Below are 25,501 nucleotides of genomic sequence, written 5' to 3'. Positions count from 1 at the left end.
CCATGCAAGACAACAATTGCTGATTTCTGCCAACGAACGATTCTGGCTAACGAATGTCCGAAGTCTAGTTCGCACAGTACTCCATGAATGTGTTGCATGTTTCCGATCACACCCACAGAGTACACCGAAAAACAGTAGTAATATCGCTAACTCGGTTCCTTCCTCCACCAGAACCACTGCGGTTACCACAAAGCGAGGCAAGAAGGAGAAATCGACCACTCTCAATCACCAGAATTCTGTCTCTGCTATCAATGCTGCCGGATCAAATGCCATTTCTGCTGCAGCTGCCATCTCATCAAATCGCCCGGCCGTGATCATCATGAACGACAACAACGAATCCAACTCAAGTCATGAATTTACCTTCGATTTCGACATTGACCAAAAGCTCCTCTTTGGCGACTTCCAAGAGAACGAAGTGAGCATGCTTGACCAGCAGTCTTCACAGCACCAATATCATCAGCACCAGCAGAAACCTTCTCAGCATCACAGCAGTAGCACCGAAAATGTTCCTTCACCGGCGAGTAACACCTCGGCACATTTGACTGATCTTGGCTACAGTTCAAGGCAGCAATCGTCCGCTTCGACCGCATCACCGGCATCTTCCAATTCGTCACAACACAAACCACACCACCATCACTATTACAATCAATCTTCTCAGCAGCAGCAGCATGATTCCTACGATATGCTAAACAACTCTGGTGATCCTGACACTTATCGGGACAGCATCGAGAACAAATTCCATCAGCCACCGCCGCCGATGGTTCCGGCAATGTACACGCAGCCTCCGCCGCAGCTCCCGCCACCACACGTACTGGCTGCTGCTCAATAGCAACAGCAATCAGCTCGCCAACCTCGCCCGGCAGCGACCGGCCCGAATCACTACACACGCACACGCACTACATTATCCTTTTTCTCATACTGCCTTATTGATTAAGCTACCAGACGTCTTCGCTGTTATACCCTTTAATCCAACCAATTCTGTTTAAAGTTGCGGCCTGGTGTACTGCTCTGAAACCGAATGGAATATTCTTTCGACAATGTTCTCGTCGTTATCGAAGTAGATCAACTGCATTCAAAGTGTTTTTATGTTACTTGATACGCGAAGTTAACGATTTTCAGAGTTGGCTGGAAATGCTAACATGAAGCTTTAGTGTGATGATTTATTAGCTAGAGAATGATCTTTAGAAGAGGGTAGGTGGATAGTTCCGTTAGAGTACGGCAGTATGAAAATTGAATAGAAGTTGAAAATGAGCGAAGGGCCATTAATGCGACAGATCTCGAACTCTAGATCAACTGGTTATTGAAGATCGTACTCGGTATTTTAAAGCCCGCGTATTTCATATTACTTTCTAGTGAAGTCTTTTGCGAGTTTCCAGTCCGATAACGTACCCAATATCTTCACACAGCACTGCTGCACACTTGCTGGCGGTGATAGAAAGGCGAAAGATGTCAGCTTGTCTAACTTGTAACTCGTCTTGTAGGAGAAATGGATGTAATGTCGGCCTATTGCCCCAAATTTGGGCCCATACATAAATTCAGCAATCGACTTAATTTTCATTAGCGTCCGTCTCACTGACGCGTTGATTTAGATAAAATTGATAAATAGCAGATTTTTAGCGATCGGCCCAATCTTAGATCCATAGGCCAACATTAGAGCCATTTCCCCTATATTGATCGTTATGGTGGGTCAAGTTTAGAACCTCCTGTTCACAGTTAGCTCTCCTTTTCTCGATGTTCTATACCTAGAGATTCCTTCCTATCTCAATGATTTAAGGAGTCTCTTAAGATTCCCATACTTCCAATTCTCTATATTCTCGATATTCTCGATATTCTCTCAATCTCTATCATTCTCTATGTCGATGGTACCTAGAAAATATTTAGCAACAACTTACTCTCCATGTGTCGAAGAAAAAATATAGTTCACTAGTTTGTTCTTCGTTTGAACTGCGCGATCGAGTTTTGCTTTAGACACGTGATAAACAAATGCACTTTTTGAGCCCGAAATGCTACTAGAATCGTGAATTACTGTTCTGAATGTCTTCAATATCGAGAAATGGAAAGCTGACTGTATTCTCGATTTGCGGGAAAATTTTAATTTTTTTATGGGAAAATGTATGGGTAACGGAACGATCCCATTATTTCACTTTCTAAACATCCAAAATGTTGCTCAAATTTCATCAAATCTCAGACTTAAACTGAGAATGCAATACAAAACAATTTTGTCGAAGACTGAAAGTAGATTTGATCTTTGTGTAAAAAGTTACTAATTTTTCACTTTAGACTAAGTGTTCCATACGTACCTACGTACCTATATACGATTGTAGGTATCCGCGGAGCAATAGGTCTTAATTGGAATAAAAGGAATGCTCGATCCGATTCGGACCTTACTCAAAATTGTCCATTGCTCACTTTCTACTTTCTATATACAATTTTCACACTGCCGTACTATAACGGAACTGTCAACTCTATACTTTCATCTCCTCATTTATCGTATAAAATGATCACTTTAAGTCTGATATTTACGTTAAGCATCTTCAACTATGTAATCGTTGAAGCAATAAAAAAGCACGATTAGTTAACGTATAGTAATAACTTTTTTTTTCTCAGAAATCTAATCGATTTGCAGTCTTCGACAAAGTTATTCTGCATAGTATTCCGAATCTATTTACGAGATTTGATGAAATTTGAGCAATATTTGAATTTTTAGGAAAGCAAATGAATAGGTTCGTTTCGTTTCCCATACATTTTCCAATACAAAATTTAAAATTCTCCCGCAAATCCAAATCTTAACGAAATTCGTTCAAATTCGGCACCGTTGTTTGGGGACCTCAATACACATCGGAAGAGCAGTGGCATACAGACTTACTTCTTCTTTCCACTTCTCCAGTTACTATTTTGTATCTCCGATCGTGACTATCAGTTGGTGCAGACACCACCTGTTACGTATAGATAAGTATAGACGAGTATAGAACTCACTGTACGATCAGATCATATCAAGCCGTTAAAGATTTATCTCTCTTCTCTTTGTCGCATGGTTCGGTACATGTGTAACCAGAGTTAATGTACACGTGCATCCATCCCGCGTGATAGAGACACGCTTTCTATAAGATCGTAGGTGCCTGGTACATTTCGAGACGTATTATTTCGCGTTTCTTTTTTTGTTCCTACGTGCCTCTTTCGTGTCACATGTGCTGTGTCTCATGAGCTAAGCTCGGCGAGCTCCAGGGAGATCGGCAGCGTACCTACGACCTGCGACGAGCAACACATTCTCGTGTTGCTGGTACAACTGATTGATTTCAATCAGTTGGTATACAGTTTTTGAGGGTTGAGAGATTGTTGTTTTATAGAAGTATTTCAAGCGAAAGATGAGTTAAACGATTACGAACCAATTACCGGCGGGGTTATTTGCTACCGATCCATGCGCATGGAATTTTCATGGTTCAAAATATTGATTTAGCTCCACCAAGTTCAAATGATTTCAAATCAGCACCTGATCATTCTCACAAAATTTGTTCTCATTAGGATGCGAACTCATACTGCACTTGGCCCTTTGAGGTTTATGTGGGAATTGAAAAATTGAACGTTAAGATTATTAGTTATTGATTGATTCGGAAGATAATGTTCTTCTGACATGGTTCATTTACTATTCAGCAGACAAAAAATCGAGTCTATTATGTCATAAGGGCAAGATGCAGTGTTACCCTGAAAACAGCCGATTAATCCTACCAGCACGTTATCAACTTGGAAATTAATTAAGAACAAATTTTCTTGACATTCAACAAAGTTTTAGCTGGGAAATTTTCACGTAAGAGGGGGGGGGGTTCTGATGGACAACTTTTCCGTTAATCATTATGGTGCAGAGCTAGAACGATGAGGACAAAAATACACTTTTCTTATAGTAATTCCCAAGAGCCAGTGCAGAATCAGTTCGCCACCAAATTAGCTCAAATTTTGGGATATTGATCAGCCTAATTTGGATCCGAATGATCTTGGTGGATCAAATTGATAGGTATTTTGCAGCTGGCAGAGAACCAATAGTTCGGAGGGCCCTTTCAAAAAAAACTTCGTTGTTGAAATTGATTCGTATGATCCGTACATCCATCAGTATTTTCAGCCTTTCAAGCTGTAGCCGACATCACTAGTTAATTCTAACATCTACTTAAATTTGAGAACTGTTCAAATATATTTAGACAAAAAGCATGGTATGTTCGTGCCAAGTAATAGTCAACCTGAAAATATGATGAGAAATAAGAAAACTGGATTGTAAATGTTGGGATGAAACCAACATATTTGTCACACTCAACGGTCAGTATATAAATAGAAAAACATGTTTTCCCAAATGTTTATTTAGTAGGCTCAATATCTTTGAAAGCTCTGCGGAGCCGAAGGACTAAACAAATATTACAATGGAGATCAAAATCGATTTCCTATATTTTGTGTGTGCTTACTACGCATCGAATCTCGACAGACCCGCAAACACTTTCTGCCGAGGATGCTGACGTTCGTTTTTGCATGCTTTATCGGCATCCTGAGGGCACGTCTATTATCACCACCTCTTCATGCAGCACCTCTACCACTTCCTCTGTTGATTTGCTGGTGCTGTCTGACAATGCACCTACAGCCACTACACCAGGGTACGAATTGCTATCCGAGCTGCAAGGAATTTTGTAGTTCTTCAAGAAACTTCGTGGTACATCAGGGAACTTTTTAAAAGTTCAGGAAACTTTCTTGAGGTGCAGATTTTTCTTTAAAGTTCAGCTAACTTTGTAGAAGCTCACCAAACTTCAGTGAAATTCGTAAAGTTTCATCGAACTGCTTCGGTAACTCTTCTTCTACGTACCTGAAAAAGTTATAAGACAACGACACTTCATACACCTCGCAGCTCGTAATTGACTGTATGGGCTGAATGAGGCTTATCATACTGTCGCTAATGTGATAAGTAACACTTATGCTTCATTTGACACTAATGTTCCGTTAACTGTTTTCACTAGAACACTGTCCTGATTTTGAATGTTTCTTTGGTATTATTATTATTATATTTTGTTTTATGCATTAAGACCAATATATGTCAGATGAATCATGAGCTAAATTTGGTGAAATTATTTGAAGTTCTGAGATCATGGAAAAGTTCAGAAAAATTCCAAATTTAAACCATACACTCTAGCAACATGGTGGCAACATGGTGATTTGATTGGTTGATCTGTTGCAGGTTGTAGTAATGGCTGTACCACTTTCTGGTTTGTTGTAGCGAGATGGTGGCGCTTGGTGGTCACTTAGTGGAATTGGTGCCGATACTCAGGCGCTTCTTTCTGACACTGTTGGTATACAAAGGCAAGGTCGCTCATTTTCTAACCGAAAAGGTTATTTCTTCTTAGCGATTACGGACATCGACGCGAAAACGATGCCATCGAAACCCGCATTGCAATGGTCAGCAGAAGCCACCTAGATCGTACCGTGCCAACCAGAAAGCGAGTTAAAGGAACAGAACAGAAGGTTGGTAGACTTGGTGATATTAATAATTGGAATGGTAAATATATCACTGCACTGGTCTACACGCTCATCTGAGTTAAAGCCAACGATGCCCGCTCATGTCACTATTTTGCTGCAACTATTTAGCATAGACCGCGCCATCACCCAGTGGGTCACCGCTTCTGTTATAGAATTTATCTGAATGCTCGATCCCATGAGGCACATTAAAAAAAATCTGAACATTTTTAAAGTAATGGTAACAAAGTACAAGTGAACGCATAAAGGTAATACGCCAAGAAAAAAAATGTTCTGCAAAAAATTCTTTCACCCATTGAATTTTCATAACATTGCTGCATTTGTAGCATTCCGATATAATCTATTCGTATTTTGAATTCCATCTAATAATGTATACCAGTTGTGTTGCCGATGAATGGTTAAATTACGTTGAAAATGTGTGAACGTCTTGCAACGGTCAAATCCCCGTACTAAACAATACCGATACACTTATTGTAGAATTTTTGTCCATTCTATATTTTGAAAATAACGTGTCAAAAGATGTTAGTCATGCAAGTGCAGTTAAGTGTTGAACCGGAGGAAATAAACAAAGAATATTCTAATTGACCGGCAAATTAAGGTTCAATTTACTTTGATGCATTTTTAAAAAATTCAAAAGCAGTTTTTTTTTCGACGCATTATTTTAGATTGCAAAAAGCTCGCGTCATTTTGTGTAAAATATCAAAAGGAATCGAATAGTGCAAGCTTTTTTCAATCTGAAATAATGCGTCGGAAAAAACTGCTTTTGAAATTTTCCAAAAAGCAGCAAAGTAAATTGAACCTTAATGGCTTTAGCTATTAGAAGATTTCAAAAATTTAAGCACTGCAAATATATGCTACCTTTCCTCTAAAATAAGAGTGGTTTGTGCAAACGCAAATGAAATGTCGGTCAAAGCAACCAAGTTTCAACAACCTGTATTTCGCTTACCTTCCAGAACTTCGAGCTCTGCAGTTCTAGCATTAATCGTAGCACATGAGATGAGGCACATGAGATCAGCGCGAGCCTCGCGCACGCCAGGATTTTTGGGTGTCGCATTTGTTTCTCGCTCGTATCTTATTCTCGCGTGTCTCTTTCTCTCTCGTCACATGTTGTTTTCGTTGCGACGGGAGATGGTTTGTTGAGAGTCTCGCAGGCTTCCAAAAAGTACAGCCTCCTCGCGACAGTTGGTTTATACCTGAATTGACTGTTGCTTTGTGTGCTTTACTACCGCTTGCTACCGTACGTTCAGATCTGAATTCGAAGTGTATTGGTAACAGCGCACGCACGAACGAATGAAAGCTGTATTAGAACAGTCGCATCTATACCCGCTTTGCTAAAATCATCGTGCTTGGAACGTAGTGAGTAGTAGTAATAGTAGTAAAATTTACGTTTATTTTCTGGGTTTTATGTTTCAACATTTGATTTAACATTTCAATTGGTTAGCCTTTGGCTCTTCATCTTTGTTCTAGTTAATTGGTTATTCTAATGTGATGATTGCGTTTAGCGCTAATTTACAGGATACCCTTTGTGGGATTGTTCTGGTTTGAATTTAAAAATTTGATAACCTACCTACTTGAGCACCTAACTACTTATACTAGGTTGCCAAATCACGAATGATCTGGTGGTTTGATCGCAGACAGGCGACTCTGAACCTTTCCAGCGTGGAAGTCTTTCGCTCCTCGAGTGTTTGAAGACCGGCCAGGTGGTGAATCTCAGAATTACGAGTTCGCGGTGGACTGTTAAGGATCATTCTGAGGATCTTGTTTTGGATCCTCTGAAGCTTTAAGTGGTGGCACTTAGCACAACTCTCCCAGATTGGCATACCATACTCAATAGCCGGCAGAATGATTTGCTTGTGGACAGCAAGCTTGTTTTTGAGGGACAGGGTGGACTTCCTGTTTATCAGAGGGTAGAGCGACCTGATCAAGATGTTACACTTGGTGGATGTCTTGTCCACATGGGATCGGAATAGCAATTTGCTATCGAGGGTGAGACCAAGGTAGACTACTTCACTCGACCATTCAATGGGAGTGCTATCAAGATGGACCTTGTTGTTAGCAGGTGGAACAAGCCGAGGTGAATTCGAGTGTGGGAACAGAATGGTTTGTGTTTTAGCTGCATTGATACAAATCTTCCAGCTCTTAAAATAGTCGAACAAAACATCCAGGCCTGATTGTAGTTTACTCGCCAGAGCACGGATCACTCGACCCTTATAGATGATGGAGGTGTCATCTGCGAACATTGACAGGATACCACCACCCGGCAGGGGAGGAACGTCTGACGTGAAAATGTTGAATAGGATAGGCCCAAGCAGGCTACCTTGAGGGACCCCTGCATCAACGTTGAACGTATCAGAGGGGACATTGTTCAAGTAGACCTGGAATGATCTGCCCGACAAGTAGTTTTTGATGATCTTCACGAGGTAGTTCGGAAAGTTGACGTCCAACAATGCCATGGCAGATGTATTGGAAACGGACTTGTTCCGCTTGATGATGTTAGTAACCCGTGCGAGTTGGTGGATGGTAGAGTGGCCTTTCCTAAACCCGAATTGCTCTTTGAGAAAGATGTTATTATCATTTGAAAACACCAGCAGACGGCTGAGTATCAATTTTTCGAATAGCTTCGAGATGGAGGACAAGAGACTGATGGGGCGATAGCTTTTGGCACTGGTAGGGTCTTTGCCAGGTTTGTGAATTGGAATAACTTTGGCTAACTTCCAGCATGCAGGGAAGTAGCCAAGCATTAAACACTTGTTGAAGACCACTGCAAGGTGCTTGAAGAAGTCAACACTCAAGTTTTTCAGCTCGAGGTTGACCACTCCATCGACACCAGCCGCCTTCATGTTCTTTGTTGATTTAATCGCTGCTATCACCTCATCAGCCGATATTCTACTTTCGTCAGGGACAACTACGGGGGTGGCAGCGACACTAGCCATTGCCTGTGATACTGCAGGCTCGTGGGGACTCACCATGGCGTGGCCAAGGTTATGTGAATTTTCAAAGTGTTGTCCAAGAGCATTGGCCTTTTCAAATGGGGTTATTAGTAAAGATGGGTCCGAATTTTGGTTAGGAGAGGAAAGGGGAGGAATGGGCCTCGGCTTATTTTTCAAAATCTTTGCCATTTTCCAGAATGGCTTAGCACAATCTGGGAGAGAGCGAATCTTGTTTGCAAAATCGATATTTCTGAGATCCACCATCCTGGCTTGGATGATTTTGCTCAAACGGTTGCAATTGGTCTTCAGATTAGGCAGCCCAGTACGCTGGTACTGCCTACGGATCGTGTTGCGGAGTCTAATGAGGTCTTTAGTAGGCCTGTCAAGGTTCAGAGTGTTACTCACCTGTCTGGATACTGGCACATGTAGCTCCCTGGCCCGGGAAATTGCTTGATCGATGGAGCGCAGACACCGGTCAACATCTTCGGACGATTCCGGTTGGACATCGTAGTCTACAGCGGTGTCGACGCAATGTTGGAACTGACCCCAGTCAACACGATGATAGTTGCGCCGGAAAGCTTCAAATCGATTTACGGAGGATCCCACCTCAGTCACCACCGGGTAGTGGTCCGAGCTGAGTTCCTGATAGGTGATAGGTTGAGCGATGTTGTTGCCCATGTTGCTGATGAATGTATCGATGGTAGCGTGAACACCGGACCGACTCAACCGGGTGGGAGTTTCCGGACTCAAGATGTTGTACTGCGCTTCCTGCAGGTCGTTGTTCAGGATGGTGCCGTTTTGATTGCGCCGATTGTTGCCCCAAGCTTGATGTTTGGCGTTCAGGTCGCCAGCGATGATAAAGTTTTCCCGTCGTCGTGTTAGCTTGATAATATCTCGTCGCAGATCTGCTGCTGATCCGTCCCTGATGTTGACTTGTTTGGGGCAGTAAGCCGCGACGATGGTGATGGGGCCGATAGGAGTAGAAACTTCCACCCCTACGGCTTCGATGATCTTCAGCTGAAAGCTGGGCATCAGTCGACAGCAGATGTTTCTCCTTATTGCAATAGCCACTCCTCCTCCTCCAGAGTTGGTTCGATCTAGCCTCACGAGCCGGAAATCGGGAAGGTAGACGTTTGTTTCAGGCTTCAGGTGGGTTTCAGTTATGATGGCAATGTCGATGTTTTGTTCATTGAGAAACTCAACAAACTCGATGTTTTTGCTCTTCAAGGAGCAAGCGTTCCAATTTACGATCTTGATGGCTTCACGGTCCATACTTAGTGACAAGGGACAGGGCAGCATGAAGCTGTTCAGATCGAGTCTTGCAGGTGCGCAAGATGATGATGACCTCGGCCACGAGCGTCACAAGTTCCTCCGAGGTGAACGGAGAATCGTCGACAGGCTCACCTGAGACAACACCAGCGTATGATAAACCAGGGGCGGTGGAGGGACCTGGCATTGGCTGGGCAGCAGCAGCAGCGAGACGATGCTGGACTGTTCGATTGTTAGGAATACTCACATGCTTGACTTGTTGGTTGTTGAGCGGAAGTGGTTCTAAGTTCGGAACATGTCGACGGGGCTGGAGAGCTGGGTACTGGACTTCCGTGCGTGCAGGAGGCGAACGATGATTACGGAGGCGACCGGGCTGATTATTGATCGTAGCCTTCCGACGGATATTGATGAACTCCACTCGCTTGGGACATCCGCGATTGGAGGCTTGGTGGTTACCACCGCAGTTGACACACGTTGGCTCGATGTCATCATCTTGCTCACAGGACGCAGTCGAGTGAGTTCCAGCACACTTGCCGCAGATAGTCTTCATATGGCAGTTTTTGGTGCCATGGCCGTAGGAGAGGCAGTTCATACACTGCGTAACATCACGATGTTGGGATTTGTAATGCTCCTAACTGATGATGACCTGAAACAGGTCCCGGATTTTGGATCTCAGAGCCGCTAGACTGGTGGATCCCTTCGTGAAGTGCACCAGGAACAACTGGTCACGGAAGCTGGTGTTGTGGTTGGAACGCCGGTTTATTGGGAACACCGCCTCAGGTTTGAGCCCAAGCCGCTCCAGCTCGGATTTAACCACAGCCGCCTCGAACGACGGTAATCCACGCAATACCAGCTTCAGTGGTTTGCTCGATGGCAGATCGTGCGTGAAGAAGTCAACGTTGTTTTCCTTTGTGAAACATCCTGTTTGATTGTACTCCTCCAGGCTGGAGCACATGATTTTGGTGCCGATGCTGCAAAGCTTGAAGCGAGGCAGCAGCTTGTGTTTTGCCAGTTCGGCACGCAGCTTGGCAACATCCTTCTCCGGCGTGAAAAGCGGGGGAATCCGCTCTCTTGCAGCGATGGGAACGACGTCACCATCGCCATTTTCTTCGGGGAGCACCGCAAACTGGTTGGCTTGCAGTACCCGTTTTCCGGCGTCATCCTGCGACGCGCTGTGCTGGATTACCACCTTCTTTGAAGGGCCCACTGCTGAATCATTGGTACGTTTACGCACCATTTGTTTCGTGTTGGCAAGTTGCAGTAAACTTGCCAGAACGCGCGAAGGTGGCGACGCTTCCACGGCGCAACGCGACAGCACAAACCGAATCGAAGCGAGAACTCGAGCGAAAAAGAAAACGAACTGAACAGCTCAACAGTCGAGCAAAGAGTGGGAACGTAGTGAACCGAATGGGCTGTATTTATGCATTTCTTTATGACCAGGTTCTCAATGTTTCTGTCGTCATAACAGCCTTCACAAACCGACGACATCCCTCAGCTTACCCAAGTGGCTGTCACGAAAAGGCTGTCACGAGACATTATATACAATTGATATACGGCAGTGGAGTATGGAAGAAACCCAGAAGAATGATCCCGAACAGATATGTCGGCCCGATGTCGGATCAATGTAAGGTCAATTTATGGTCGATGTCGGCCAAATGTCGGGTCGATGTCGGGTCAATTCTGTGTTTATGTCAGGTCAATGTCGGGCCAACATCGGGTTGGGGTTTGGTAGAAGTCAGGTTGGTGTCGGATATGCTTATATTTTTCGCCGGAGACCGTGCGTTTAAAAAAAATATCGGATGAAAATTTTGCAATGGGCAGCACGAACGTGATAGCAACCGAACGAGCTCCGGCGCCACACTGGTAGTGTAGTAGCAGTTTTACGACATACACACAAAATTTCAAAGACAGCAGCAACGAATCGGCAGTTTGACGGACTGCTTGTTGTATGTACGAGGAAAGTTACGAATGACCATCCGAGGCTGTCATAGCCGAACGAACAAAATACATGACTAAAGCAAACCCCACACGCATCAATATATTGACGCGAAGGGGAATTATTGACAATAATATTGATGATGTGAATTCAGAAATATTGTCAATCTCGATATATTGACGTCAATATACAGTCAGGAATCCTTATTGCCGGATTCCTTATTGCCGGTATCTCTTATTGCCGGATCCTTATTCCCGGGCTATCCGCGAATAAGGATACCCACAGCTTATGGGATTTTCACTAATGAGGGCTGTAGTGGATTATCTCATTTGTTTCAATACATAAAGCTATACTGTCTTCGACAAAGTTGCTGTACTGGGTTAGACCAACAAGCCTGTGCCATTGGATTCAGGTTAAATTGGGAACTACGCCGCTAGAGGCGCTTCACTTTTATGTTACTTATGACGGGCGCTATAATATATGGATCATATTTCCAACATAGAATATTTCGTGATCCTGACCATATAGAAAGTTACTGTCTTCAGCAAAGTTGTTCAGGTGACCAAGTCCTTTCGGATGGTGGCCATATTAGTTCAGAACTATCTCACTACGCAGCGCTAGTGTGCATGTGCAATTCCTATATAAACTGTATCTCGAGAGCCTGGCCATATAGAAATTTGCTGTTTTCAGCAAAGTTGTGCAGGTGATCAAGTCCTTTTGGATGGTGGCCATATTAGTTCAGAACTCTCTCACTACGCAGCGCTAGTGTGCATGTGCAATTCCTATATAAACTGTATCTCGAGAGCCTGGCCATATAGAAAGTTGCTGTTTTCAGCAAAGTTGTGCAGGTGATCAAGTCCTTTCGGATGGTGGCCATATTAGTTCAGAACTCTCTCACTACGCAGCGCTAGTGTGCATGTGCAATTCCTATACAAACTGTATCTCGAGAGCCTGGCCATATAGAAATTTGCTGTTTTCAGCAAAGTTGTGCAGGTGATCAAGTCCTTTTGGATGGTGGCCATATTAGTTCAAAACACGCTCGCTACGCGGCGCTAGTGTGCAAGTAAATTTCCTGTATAAGCTGTATCTCGAGAACCTGGCCATATAGAAGGTTACTATCTTCAGCAAAGTTGTTCAGGTGACTAAGTCCTTTCGGATGATTGTCATATTATTTCAGAACTCTCACACTACGCGGCGCTAGTGTACACATGAACTTCCTTAATATGTAATGTCTCCAAAGCTTGTCCATATAAGATGTTGCTGTGCAATGTTGGAACAGGAACAGGAAAAGGGATGACGTGTAGAGGCTGGAAATCGATGTCAGATGCCATTTTGGAATCCAAGATGGCGGCCATCGGTTTAAGAAAAACTGTCAAATACCCTAAAATATGGATATTTTTGGAAAGGGGACGACGTGTAGAGGCCGGAAATCGTTGCCAGATATCATTTTGGAATCCAAGATGGCGGCCATCGGGCCAAGGAAAACTGTCAAATACCCTATAATACGGGTATTTCCAGAGAGGGAATGTCGTGTAGAGGCCAGAAATCGATGCCAGACGCCATTTCGGAATCCAAGATGGCGACCATCGTGTCAAGAAAAACTGTCAAATACCCAACAACATGGGTATTTTCGGATAGGAGATGACGTGTAGAGACCGGAAATCGATGTCAGATTCCATTTTGTAATCCAAGATGGCGACCATAGGTTCAAGAAAAACTGTCAAATACTCTACAATATGAATATTTCCGGAAAGGAAACGACGTGTAGAGGCCGGAAATCGATGCCAGATGCTATTTTGAAATCCAAGATGGTGGCCATCAGTTTAAGAAAAACTGTGAAATACACTACAATGTGCACACCAAATTCCTTAAATCTTGTTCGGTACTATTTTTGCTGGATTAGTTCGGTAAAATGTAATTTTTACCGAATACTTTGTAAAAAATATTGTTTTACCAATTTTCGGCAATCAGAACTGCTGAATTACCGTAATTTACATACATTTACCGAAAACTGTAAATAAAATTGGCGGATTGATACTGTAAAAGGCTGTGATTCCGCAATTCTGTAAAATTTGTGACGAATGTACTGTAACAGCAATAAAGTACCGAATTCTGTAAAAGTTATTGAACATATTTTTGTACTGTCAAACTCAATATTGGCTGCCATTTCGATGTTGCGTGTCTTTCGGTTCTACGTTGTGAAATGTTAGTACTTTACTTTTAGCTAGATTCCGTGCAATTTATGCCGAAAATATAATTAGTATAATTTTTAGGCCAATTTTTTTCAGACGCCATAGACGTTAGGCCTCCTCTACCGCAAAAACTGCATTTTAGCGCAGTTTGCTACTGAATCGATCGAGTCCGGGTTCTTCAATGATTTTTTTTAATTTTCTGTGCGAACGCAAGATGAAAATGTCTCTTCAAAAATATATAGTTAAAAGGAATGAATCGTTTGGTTTGGCGAAACAAGAAAACAGTTAATTAGTCAATAAAAATTAGAATGCTTATTATTTATTCTGGAAATAAAGTACAGTCGATTCGGTAAAAATTATACTGAGCGCTATGGTAAACATTATCGATCTTTCAGTAAAATTTACAGTCCAGGTCAGTAAATTTTGACAGCCCACAACCGAAGAAAATTTACAGAACGGATTGTAAATAAAAATTTACCGAATGGATTACCGAATGTTCAGCTGTTCCATATTCGGTAAAAAATTACAGTATACTGTAAAAAAATCTTAGTGTGTGGGAATTTCCAAAAATGGACGACGTGTAGAGGCCAGATATAGATTCCAGACGCACACTAGCGCCACGTAGTGTGAGAGTTCTGAAATAATATGACCATCATCCGAAAGGACTTAGTGACCTGAACAACTTTTCTCAAGACAGTAACCATCTATATGGCCAGGTTCTCGAGATACAGCTTATACAGGAAATTTACTTGCACACTAGCGCCGCGTAGCGAGCGTGTTTTGAACTAATATGGCCACCATCCAAAAGGACTTGATCACCTGCACAACTTTGCTGAAAACAGCAAATTTCTATATGGCCAGGCTCTCGAGATACAGTTTGTATAGGAATTGCACATGCACACTAGCGCTGCGTAGTGAGAGAGTTCTGAACTAATATGGCCACCATCCAAAAGGACTTGATCACCTGCACAACTTTGCTGAAAACAGCAACTTTCTATATGGCCAGGCTCTCGAGATACAGTTTATATAGGAATTGCACATGCACACTAGCGCTGCATAGTGAGAGGGTTCTGAACTAATATGGCCACCATCCAAAAGGACTTGATCACCTGCACAACTTTGCTGAAAACAGCAACTTTCTATATAACCAGGCTCTCGAGATACAGTTTATATAGGAATTGCACATGCACACTAGCGCTGCGTAGTGAGATAGTTCTGAACTAATATGGCCACCATCCGAAAGGACTTGGTCACCTGAACAACTTTGCTCAAGACAGTAACTTTCTATATGGTCAGGATCACGAAATATTCTATGTTGGAAATATATGATCCATATATTATAGCGCCCGTTATAAGTAGCATAAAAGTGAAGCGCCTCTAGCGGCGTAGTTCCCAATTTAACCTGAATCCAATGGCACAGGCTTGTTGATCTAACCCAGTACAGCAACTTTGTCGAAGACAGTATAGCTTTATGTATTGAAACAAATGAGATAATCCACTACAGCCCCCATTAGTGAAAATCCCATAAGCTGTGGGTATCCTTATTCGCGGTTCCTTATTCACGCCCCCGTTACCCCGGCAATAAGGATTCCTGACTGTAGCATGTATTGACAATACGATTATTGTCAATAAAAGCAATCGTGTAGGGTTCACTTAAGAACAAGCTGTCGTGAACAGCACAAGACGGCAACGTTGCATGTCGTATAACAGCCTCACTGTGGGCTGTCGCAAGCAGTTTAGTTCGGTTTGAGCTCGCTCTCGTGAGTTGTTCGGAAAGTATTTTTGTGAGTTAGTGTTCGCGCTCTTTCTTTCGTGGTTTGTCGTGCGTGTGTGTGTGCCCCGAAATGGGGAAGCATCGCTCGCGAAGCCCGGTGAAGGACCAGGACGCCGGTGAAGGTAGCTCCGGTGTGTCCACATCGAACAGGTTTGCTGTTCTTCCCATCGATGAGCATACCCAGCCAGCTGCAAAAGGAAAGCGCAGCAAGAAGAGGAAGAAGAATCGGAGCCAGTCCGATTGCACGATTTCTCGCGGCGATGCTACTGCGGCAAACGGTAGTGATGTCGGAGATTTCGGTGACGTTGCCGACACAAGCACGGAAAAAGTAAAGCTACCTCCGTTGGTAGTAAAAAATGCCCATCTTAACGATCTCATCGCAGATCTGGCTTCGCTGGGCGTTAAAGCCGAATTCAAGTTGGGCAGAGTCGGCACCAAGGTTATGCTCCGCACGAAAGCGGAGTATGACTTGGTCGTTGCCCACCTGAGGACTACCAAGGTGGAATTTTTCACCCACGACATTCCCGGCGAGAAACCATTCAAGGTCGTCATCAGGGGTCTACCGAATTTTGACCCGAAGCTGATTGAAGCGGAAATCAATAACCGCTACAAGCTGGCCCCAACTGCCGTCTTCCGGATGACAAGGAGGGACGAGAACGTCAAAAGGTATCCAGATTGTCTTTTCCTGGTGCATTTCCAGAAGGGAACGGTGACGCTCAATGCGTTGAAGGCTATCCGCTCCATCAATTCCATCATTGTCCGATGGGAGCCATACCGTGGCGGCCGTCACGACGTCACCCAGTGTCAGCGTTGCCTGAATTTCGGGCACGGCACTCGAAACTGCTTCGTCAAGCCGCGCTGTGGAAAATGCGCCCAAAACCATATCTCCTCCGAGTGTGTTGTCGACGAGTCGGAAGCGGCTAAATGCGCCAACTGTAATGGCGCTCATCAAGGGTCCGACAAACAGTGCCCCAAACGCGAAGATTTCAAACGGATCCGAAAGCAGGCGTCCACAAGAAATCAACCAGGACGAAAGAAGGAAAATACGCCGGCATTCAGACTGGAGGATTTCCCGCCTCTTCCTGCTACGCAACACGATCAAGTAAATCCACGGGTGCAATCCGGCCCCCGCCAAGAAACGTCTGGTGCCTCAGCTGGACAAAGCTCTCCATCCCCCCCTGGATTCTGGAGACAACCACCAGCACAAAACGCCAATCCCGATCTCTTCTCTGCGGATGAGCTGATGAAGATTTTCGTCGACATGACCAGCGCTCTTCGCCAGTGCCGCAGCAAGCCCGAACAGATCCAAGTGCTCGGTAAGTTTATTATTCAGTATGGTGTCTAAACCGATAACTGTCGTCACATGGAACGCATGCTCTGTAAGAGCAAAAAGACTCGAGCTTGCTGACTTCCTCCGCAAGCATAGTATCGACGTGGGCCTCCTAACAGAGACCCATCTTAAATCCGGTGACAGCTTTTGGTTGCCTGATCACCACATTATCCGGCTTGATCGTATTGACTCCAGGGGGGGTGGTGTTGCGATCATCATCAAGAAAGGAATCAAGTTCTGCACGCTGCCGCATATTCGCACTTCTATCATCGAGGCCCTTAGTGTCGAGGTGGAATCACCAACCGGAAACGTCCGGTTCGTCGCCGTATACTGCCCTCGTCAGTGTGCTGCCAGTAATGGATTAGGCATCCAATTCAAGCATGATCTGACCACCATCACTCGCACGAGCTCACGATTCGTCATTGGGGGCGATTTAAATGCCCGCCACGAAGCATGGCGGAACTATCAGCGGAATCAGAACGGACGTCTGCTCTTCGACCACTCGCAGCATGGGCTGTATACAGTGAAATTCCCTGATGAACCGACATTCATCTCTCCGGCGGGAAACCCTTCCACGTTGGACTTTTTTCTATCGAACATTGGACTATCCAAACCGATGGCGATCAACGATCTCAGTTCCGACCATCAACCGGTGGTGGCTGAAGTCGGCACCCACGTGGAACCTGCTCAAAGCCTGCGCAAAGACTACCATCATGTCAACTGGGTGCAGTTTGGGCATGTGGTCGACAGAAACATCGATGAAAATCCGCCACTTGACACCGTAGAGGACATCGACCGGGCACTGGAAGGGCTCCACCAGGCCATATCCGTGGCTGACGAGACGTGTGTTCGACAAGTTCCTGTGAGGGGTAAGTTTGTTTCCATTGATTCCCACACCCAATTACTGATTCGCTTGAGAAATGTGCGTAGACGCCAGTTTCAGAGGACTGGAGATCTAGCGAGGAGACGTGAAATGGCCGATCTGAACAGGCAGATTGCTTCCAGAATGGACTCACTCCGAAATGAAAGTTTCGGGCGTGTTGTCCAGAATCTGGATGACCGCTCCCGTCCATTCTGGAAGGTAGCCAAGGTGCTGAAAACTCATCCCAAACCCGTTCCACCTCTCAGAGTCGAAAATGATGACGATCGGCTTTTAATCACCCCACAGGAGAAAGCAAATGCGATCGGTGAGCATGTCGCTTCATCGCATTTGCTTGGCTCGTCTATCCAAAGTCCGCTCGAAGATCAGGTTGCGCAATGCGTTCAAAACCTAGATGCCTCCCCTTGTGTCGTGCCTCCGGTGGATATGATTACAGTACAACAAATTTGCTCAGCGCTGAAATGCACCAAGAACATGAAGGCCCCCGGGTTTGACGGCATATTCAACTTGATCTTGAAGAGACTCAGCATGAAAGTGCAGTCTCTTCTAACCGCTATCTTCAACAGATGTTTGGAACTGCACTACTTTCCAAACATCTGGAAAGTAGCAAAAATCATACCAATCCGCAAACCCGGTAAGGATCCAACATTGTCTTCAAGCTACAGACCAATCAGCCTCCTTTCAGCGCTGAGCAAATTGTTCGAGAAACTCATTCTCAATCGTTTGCTCAAGTTTGTGGAGGAAAGCAACATTCTCCTTCCGGAACAGTTTGGATTCAGAAAGGGGCACTCTACCAATCATCAGCTAGTACGGGTGATGAATAACATCCGAAGTAATAAAGCTGTATCCAAGTCCACAGCCATGGCCTTGTTAGACGTTGAAAAGGCGTTTGACAATGTTTGGCATGACGGACTTGTGTACAAGCTTTGTAACTTCAACTTCCCATTACATCTGGTTAAAATCACCCGAAACTACCTTCAGCAAAGGTCGTTTAAGGTATCGTTGAATGGTTGTCTTTCAGACACGTTTTCCATCCCAGCAGGAGTCCCGCAAGGCAGTCTGCTGGGCCCCTTGCTTTACAGCATTTACACTTCCGACATTCCTCCCCTCGGTGACGGTTGCGTGTTTTTCCTGTTCGCAGATGATACCGCAATAGCCGTCAAAGGAAGGATGCCTCGCGAAATAACTAACAAACTTCAACGATGCCTTAACGCCTTTGCTGATTATGCCACCATGTGGAAAATCAAAATCAATGCCTCCAAAACACAAGCGATCATGTTCCTCCATCGGCAATCGCCCAAACTGAAACCGGCTCCATCTTGTACTGTAATCATGGATGGCACAAGGGTTGAGTGGTCCGCCGAAGTAACCTATCTCGGGATGTTGTTTGATGAAAAGCTCCTCTTCCGTTCGCATGTAGAGAAAACAGTAGTCAAGTGTTCTGCCTTGGTTAGGTGTCTGTATCCGCTGATTTGCCGCAGATCTCGCCTCTCAAGGGTAAACAAACTGGCCGTCTACAAACAAATCATAGCACCTGCGATCCTCTACGCAGCTCCGGTGTGGGAATCATGTGCACAGACTCACAGGAACAAAATTCAGGTCGCACAAAATAGAGTGCTGAGGATGGTTCTTGATCGTCCTTTCGACACTAGAATAACAAATTTACACGAAGAGGCAGGAATTGCCAAAATAGATTCAAGAATTAACGAAATTAAGACTAAATTTGCAGAAAAATGTAATTTATCAGAACATGCTTTGATAAGCAACTTGTATATAGTAGGTTAGGTGCATATAGTAGTTGTAGGTTAGTTGTAGTTGTAAATAGTAGTTATAAGTAGTCTCCTTTTTCCAATTCAAATCAAACCAATCCCACCAAGGTGGTCATACTTTAAAATAGGCCTGATAGGACTAGTAACTGTAAATAATAATTAATATCTCAAATGAACTAAAGTTGAAAAGACGCATCTGTGTCACTTGAAAAAATTCATAAATGTAAACCACACAAACACAAGAAATAAAGATCATTTTAAGTCAAAAGTTTAAGTCTGTCGCTTATAGCTCAATCTCAAGGCTGTCGTAGGAAAAAGAAAGCGACAGCCGTTGGAATACTGTCATGAGGCGGTACTTTTGGTATGACTCTCGGCAGCACATTTTTGCACACACGAGAAAAATGTATCTCTGTGTGTAACTGTATACCGACTTAATAATAGGTATATAGTATTGATAGCAGTGGTTGATAGGGATAGTAGTGGTGGATCTTCGATAGGAGAGTACTGTACATGTACAGCAGATCAGATCTGATAGTCAGTGATCTCCAACATCTTGGTTGTGTCGGTCGTCGTCCGAAGAATATACAGTCCATTCGATTTGATTAGATTTTTAGTGTTTGTTCTTTACGGTCGCAATAAAAGTCAGTGTCACTTAGAACAACATACTTTTAATCTCAATCCGAACGCACGATAACTATTACGTGAATGATCCGCGGGGACCAGTTCCGACTAATGAAGATTTCGTTTAACACCACCTTATGCGGGTATATTTTAATAAGTTCCGCTCCGATATACAGCATAAAATGAAAATTACTATCACATCAGAGAGGATGCACGTCAACCACGTTGAAAATATGGTGTGCTTTTAATAGTCACTATATAGGAAATAAATGACACTGCCGAAATTCCATCGATCTAATTCAGAACCAAGGAGACGCATGGTTGTTCATACTGATGTGCTGATTTTATGATTTCATGACTCGATAGAAATTTTATTTTTATTAAAACCCACATCCCCTCGTCGTTTTTATTAGACTCGGAACTCGGCTTGATCTAAAGGGTGTATACGTGGAAAACGACACATACATAAACAGCCGTAACTTTTGAACTAGTGAACCAAATTAATTAGAAATTTGATTCATGGATGATGTTTTAGAGAGTAATACATAAGTTTAGATCAAGAAACAAAATGATGTCTTAAATATTTTGTACAGTGGCCAAAAACAGTATTTTGCTTACTTTTGCTTATTTTTTTCACTCCATGTTCAATTTATTCACTGTTTATGAATCTTCAAGTAGTGACAGAAAAACTGTTTTTGTTTGGCGTAAAACGATTGAGTTTTTATTTGTTTCGTTATTTTGACCCAAAGTGAAATTTCTGACTAACTGCACAATATTTTGAATTATAATATTTTGTAAAAAATGTTTTAGTTCCAAGATTGAATTCCTTCCATAGTCGCCGCTCAGTATGTACGTTATGGACTAAGCATTCGTCATTGAAAATTTCAAGTCATTTGTTATAATAGTTTAAAAAGTTACAGCTATTTATGTGTGAGCCATTTTCCACGAATCCACCCTTTAATCGCCTTGGTGTCTTGTGAGCCAATCGGCTTTGTTGGAAATTATTATCTATCTGCCTGTGGTCGAACCTGTATAGCTAGCTAGGTGAAGCCATTCTCTTTCAGTTCAGGAAGAATCGTTTCATTGCCGATTTTATGCTGTGCTCGATGCTTAAAATTGATGATCTGGCACCATTTCTCGACTCAGTCTCGGCGCTGATGGCTGGCTTTAATGGGAAATCTTATGGCTCTCGGTTGTAAAATCTCTGAACGGTCGAAGCAATATTGGGGTGGAAGCTTCGGTCGTCTTCGAAGATAATTAAATTAATTGGAAATCTCGTGGTTCGGAGGTGTTCTCGCAAGAAACGGTGCGGTTGCGGTCGTAATTAAAAGTACCAGAGCTGATTCCGTTTTCTCGAAATGAACTTCCTGATTGATTGATGCTTTCAATAGGATCATAAACATAAACTTACTCACGGATTCTTCCAAACAGGGACATACCTGGAAATAAACAAACCAAATGACGTGATTAATTCAGTGTTCATAACAAAAAGTCCCCATCGTTTCAATAATTTCTCAGAAGAAAACAAAAATTACAGGACAAACTGGAAGCAACCAACTTCTCATCGAGCAAAGTTGTCCGACTTGTTAAGTGCTTTCGCAATCCACTTAGTTATACATCGCCCCCGACAAGCTAACCGCACTTTGAAAGCTCATCTGACTCCCTCCCTGTCTTCCCCTGTTCCCAGCAACGAAGTTTGAGGTTAAGTGAAAAGGCAGCAGAAGCAGAGCCAGCGGCAAGATTTATCGCTGATACATGATGCTTAAATTAGTATTTTGATTAATAAAATGATTTATTCGATTACGTAACTGTGCTGACTCTCGATTCGCTCTCTGGCGCTGTTGAAGTCGCTCACACACTCAGAAATAAATATATCTTTTTCCTGAGACCATTCCTCTTTTTTCGGATCTCCCGTCGTAGGAAGCAAAAAACCGTATCCATATATAACGAGAAGGAATCAATTTCCAGGCAACAGCAACCGAAGAAGATGGATTTGTCGATATCAGCTGGTGTTTCGATGGGGATTATTTGGCTGGAAATGGAACAATGGAAATGCGAAAGATATACTTTATTCTGCTCTCCTCAAACGGCTGGGAGGGTGGTCTTTTTCCTCTTGTTCTGTTATTTATTATCCGATTTAGATTCAATTATAGTTGTGATGGAGAAAGGGTCTTGAGTAGACGGAAATCGATCAACGAGTATTTCTTATAAGGTGTGATGAATTTGAACGACCTCAGAAATCTGGTCTTTCTCCGCCCTTGGTGTTTTCGAACGCGTATCATCTACGGCGGACTGCATATGGATGACGGAACTTGGAGGAGGCGAATGAACCACGAATTTCACCAACTGCTGGGAGAACCATCCATTGTACACATTGCAAAAATCTAGCGACTACGGTGGGCTGGGCACGTCGTAAGCATGCCGGACGACGACCCAGTTAAAATGGTTTCCGAATGCGACCCAACAAGAAGAAGCGGCGCGCAGCGGGCAAGGTGGATCGACCAGGTATAAGGCGACCTGTGGACCCTTCGCAGACTACGATGCTGCGGACGTGTGGTCATGGATCGCGTAGAGCGGAGACGACTTCTTCGGACAGCAGAGGACATCAAGGCCTTAAACTGATTGGTAAGGTAAGTAGATTTGGTCATGCCGGAAGGTTTCATTTAATTCAAGCTTGAATCTGCTTTGTCGCTATAGTAAACTGAAAAATTAGTTTAGTTGAACTGAAGTAGGATTTGCATTTTTGTTTCTGGCAAATTTTATAAATTGCTACTCATGAATATCATGAAACATGTAGCTGGATGCGATAGTGTCATTTAGTTTCGAATCAAATGCATTGACATGGACATACGAAATGAATTTATCTCTTGCCTAACCCGCAAACTCAACCACGACTTTAATTCAAGTTCATTTTGATAAGCTCTTCACCGCAGATAGGAGATAACGGTTCCCTTTCGGTTTACTTTAATTGTTATGCTGGCCAACTGAATTTACATTGAGATAAATCACAAAAACACGACAAACAAAACAAACATTCGGAATGAACAAGAGAACGAGAGCGCGAAGTGTGTGTTTGATGGTTCTTCATCTACTTGAGCGCATGCTTTTCAGTTCAAATCTAACTCTCTGCTCGGCAACACATCCTTGCTGAATAGTCAAAACCATGAAATCCCTAGGCTTTTGATTTGATTTTGAAAATGTCCACTCGAAAAGTGATCATCGACGTCGACGTCGGTACGGACGATGCCTGGGCCTTGTTGCTACTGTTGAAGTGCGAAGAGACGTTCAACTTCAAGCTGGAGGCCATCACCTGTACACACGGCAACACGGACGTGCACAACGCTACCCGGAACGTTCTGCGCATCCTGACGGCCATCGGTCGGACGGATGTTCCGGTGTACAAGGGAGCTGTAGAACCGCTGATTACACCTCCGCCGAAGCGCGAGAGACACTTTCACGGATTGGACGGACTTGGGGATCTGAATTTTGAAGATCCGGACGAGGCGTTAATTCAACCGGAGCATGCCGTCAACGAATTGTACCGGAGATTGAGCGCTGATCCGGGAAATATATCGCTGATTTTCGTAGGACCGCTGACGAATCTCGCACTGTGTGTGAAGATGTATCCGGATGTGCGTGGAAAGATCAAGGACCTGTACGTTATGGGTGGCAATCGACACGGAGTAGGCAATGTGACCAAGAGCGCTGAGTTCAATTTTTGGTTTGACGCGGAAGCAGCAAACATCGTGTTCAACAATCTGCAGTGTCCGATCACGCTACTTCCGTGGGAGACGTGCCTTTCCGAGCATCGGGAACTGGCGATGAGCTGGAGGATGGATGTCGTGGGGAAGACGACCAACAAGGCCGTGCTGATGTTGAACCAGGTGGAAAACAAGTGCTACGGTCACCGGGAGAACTGGATACCGTGCGATGCGTTCGTCGTGGCCGTTTTTATCAAACCGGACATTGTGGTTCACTCGGAACATTGGCACGTGGATATCGAGCTGGCGGGAACGTTGACCAGAGGCCAAGCGGTGTTGGACCACAAGAAGAGGACAAAGGAAAACACGAGGATCGTTGACAGGATCGACACGGAGTATTTTAAGCGCATGATGTTGTTCGCGGCCGATCATGATGTTGAAGATTAGCTTTGAAATTGGAATAAACGTAAGGATTCAAAATGTTTTTATTTTATTTTCTACAACAGGTAAATTATCCTGATAGTACACAGATTGGATATTAATATAATCAATACACAGTGGGCCAGATAAGCCATCTAGATGGTAACTCCTCGGGATGACGTCGTAGCAATTTGATGTCTTGTGCACAGTTGTTTAGTTATACAAGGCCTACTTATTTGTTGGATATTCACGATAAAGTGTTGTTTTGTATCTTTTGAACTAAGCATTTTCCAGTCGGCGCCGCCGGGATGTTCTGAGGCATAAAATCTCTGAGGGAAGTAAAGCCGTTGGTCCCCGGTTCATGAGTTGATGGGTCGATAGGTAGGGTCCAGGTGTGGGAGCTACCTCCCTGGCGTCGGTAGCATTGGTGCTCAGCACGGAAAACAAGATCGACGGAAACAAATCAAGGAATAAAAATTAATCATTTTAGCGACTTGGTTCCTTGGATAAAGTTGTCTCTGAGATTAAGTTGCTGAAGACGTCGAAACTGTCAGAGCTATTTAATGTCAATTTGTTGTTGCTTTTGTAAATTTACAGCAAAAATGTAATTAAAATCATTTTATTTTATTTTTCCCTCCACACTATATTTTGTGGGAGAAAACGAATCCGGGCATAAGTCCTTGGAATCTTTTTGAAAATACTAAAAGGAGGATTACAATTAAATCTGAGAATAACTCCAGAACATCTTCAAAGGAATTCGGAAAATAAATTCAGGAAAGTTTGCCAAACAAATTATGAGAATAAATCTAAAGAATTTGTGAGGAGGAATGCCAATGAATTCTTAGGAGAATTTCAATGTGATCTACTAATTCCAAGGGGAAAAAGGGATCTGAAATGAATTCAATTTATATTCGGAGAATCTTTCCAAAGGGTTTATTATTGTGGTGAATTCCAAGATATTTCCGAGGAAAACTAAAAGAAAATTGAATTCGAAGCTTCATCGAAATGTTGCGGTATATTTCAATGGAAATCAGAATGGACTATTCTGAGGTCTACTACTTGAAAGTTCCAACATTTGTCCTGAAGTTAATGAAACTCCCTTGTAAAGGAAAATCTCTTGTAAAGGTTCAACAATTCGCTGAAGTTCTCTAAACTTCTTTAAAATTTATGTCAC

The 25,501-nt window shown here is 43.5% G+C and overlaps 2 protein-coding genes across 11 annotated transcripts in view; one reads left to right on the top strand and one right to left on the bottom strand.

The window, feature by feature from the left end:
• The window catches only part of LOC135717368 (uncharacterized protein CG43867), a 546,523-nt gene that overhangs the window by 180,945 nt on the left and 340,077 nt on the right, over window positions 1–25,501 (bottom strand). The window lies entirely within an intron of this gene.
• On the top strand, window positions 23,389–24,355 carry LOC135717282 (nucleoside hydrolase-like). Its single transcript, XM_065239281.1, has one exon. It carries the CDS (start codon window positions 23,404–23,406, stop codon window positions 24,352–24,354), a length of 951 nt encoding a protein of 316 aa, XP_065095353.1. The 5' UTR covers window positions 23,389–23,403; the 3' UTR covers window position 24,355.

This window comes from Ochlerotatus camptorhynchus, unplaced genomic scaffold (assembly GCF_037179485.1).
Source record: "Ochlerotatus camptorhynchus isolate MF236.1 unplaced genomic scaffold, CSIRO-AGI_Acam_v1.1 ptg000055l, whole genome shotgun sequence".
NCBI classification, from domain to species: Eukaryota; Metazoa; Arthropoda; class Insecta; order Diptera; family Culicidae; genus Ochlerotatus; species Ochlerotatus camptorhynchus.
This window is presented reverse-complemented; position numbering and strand designations above follow the sequence as displayed.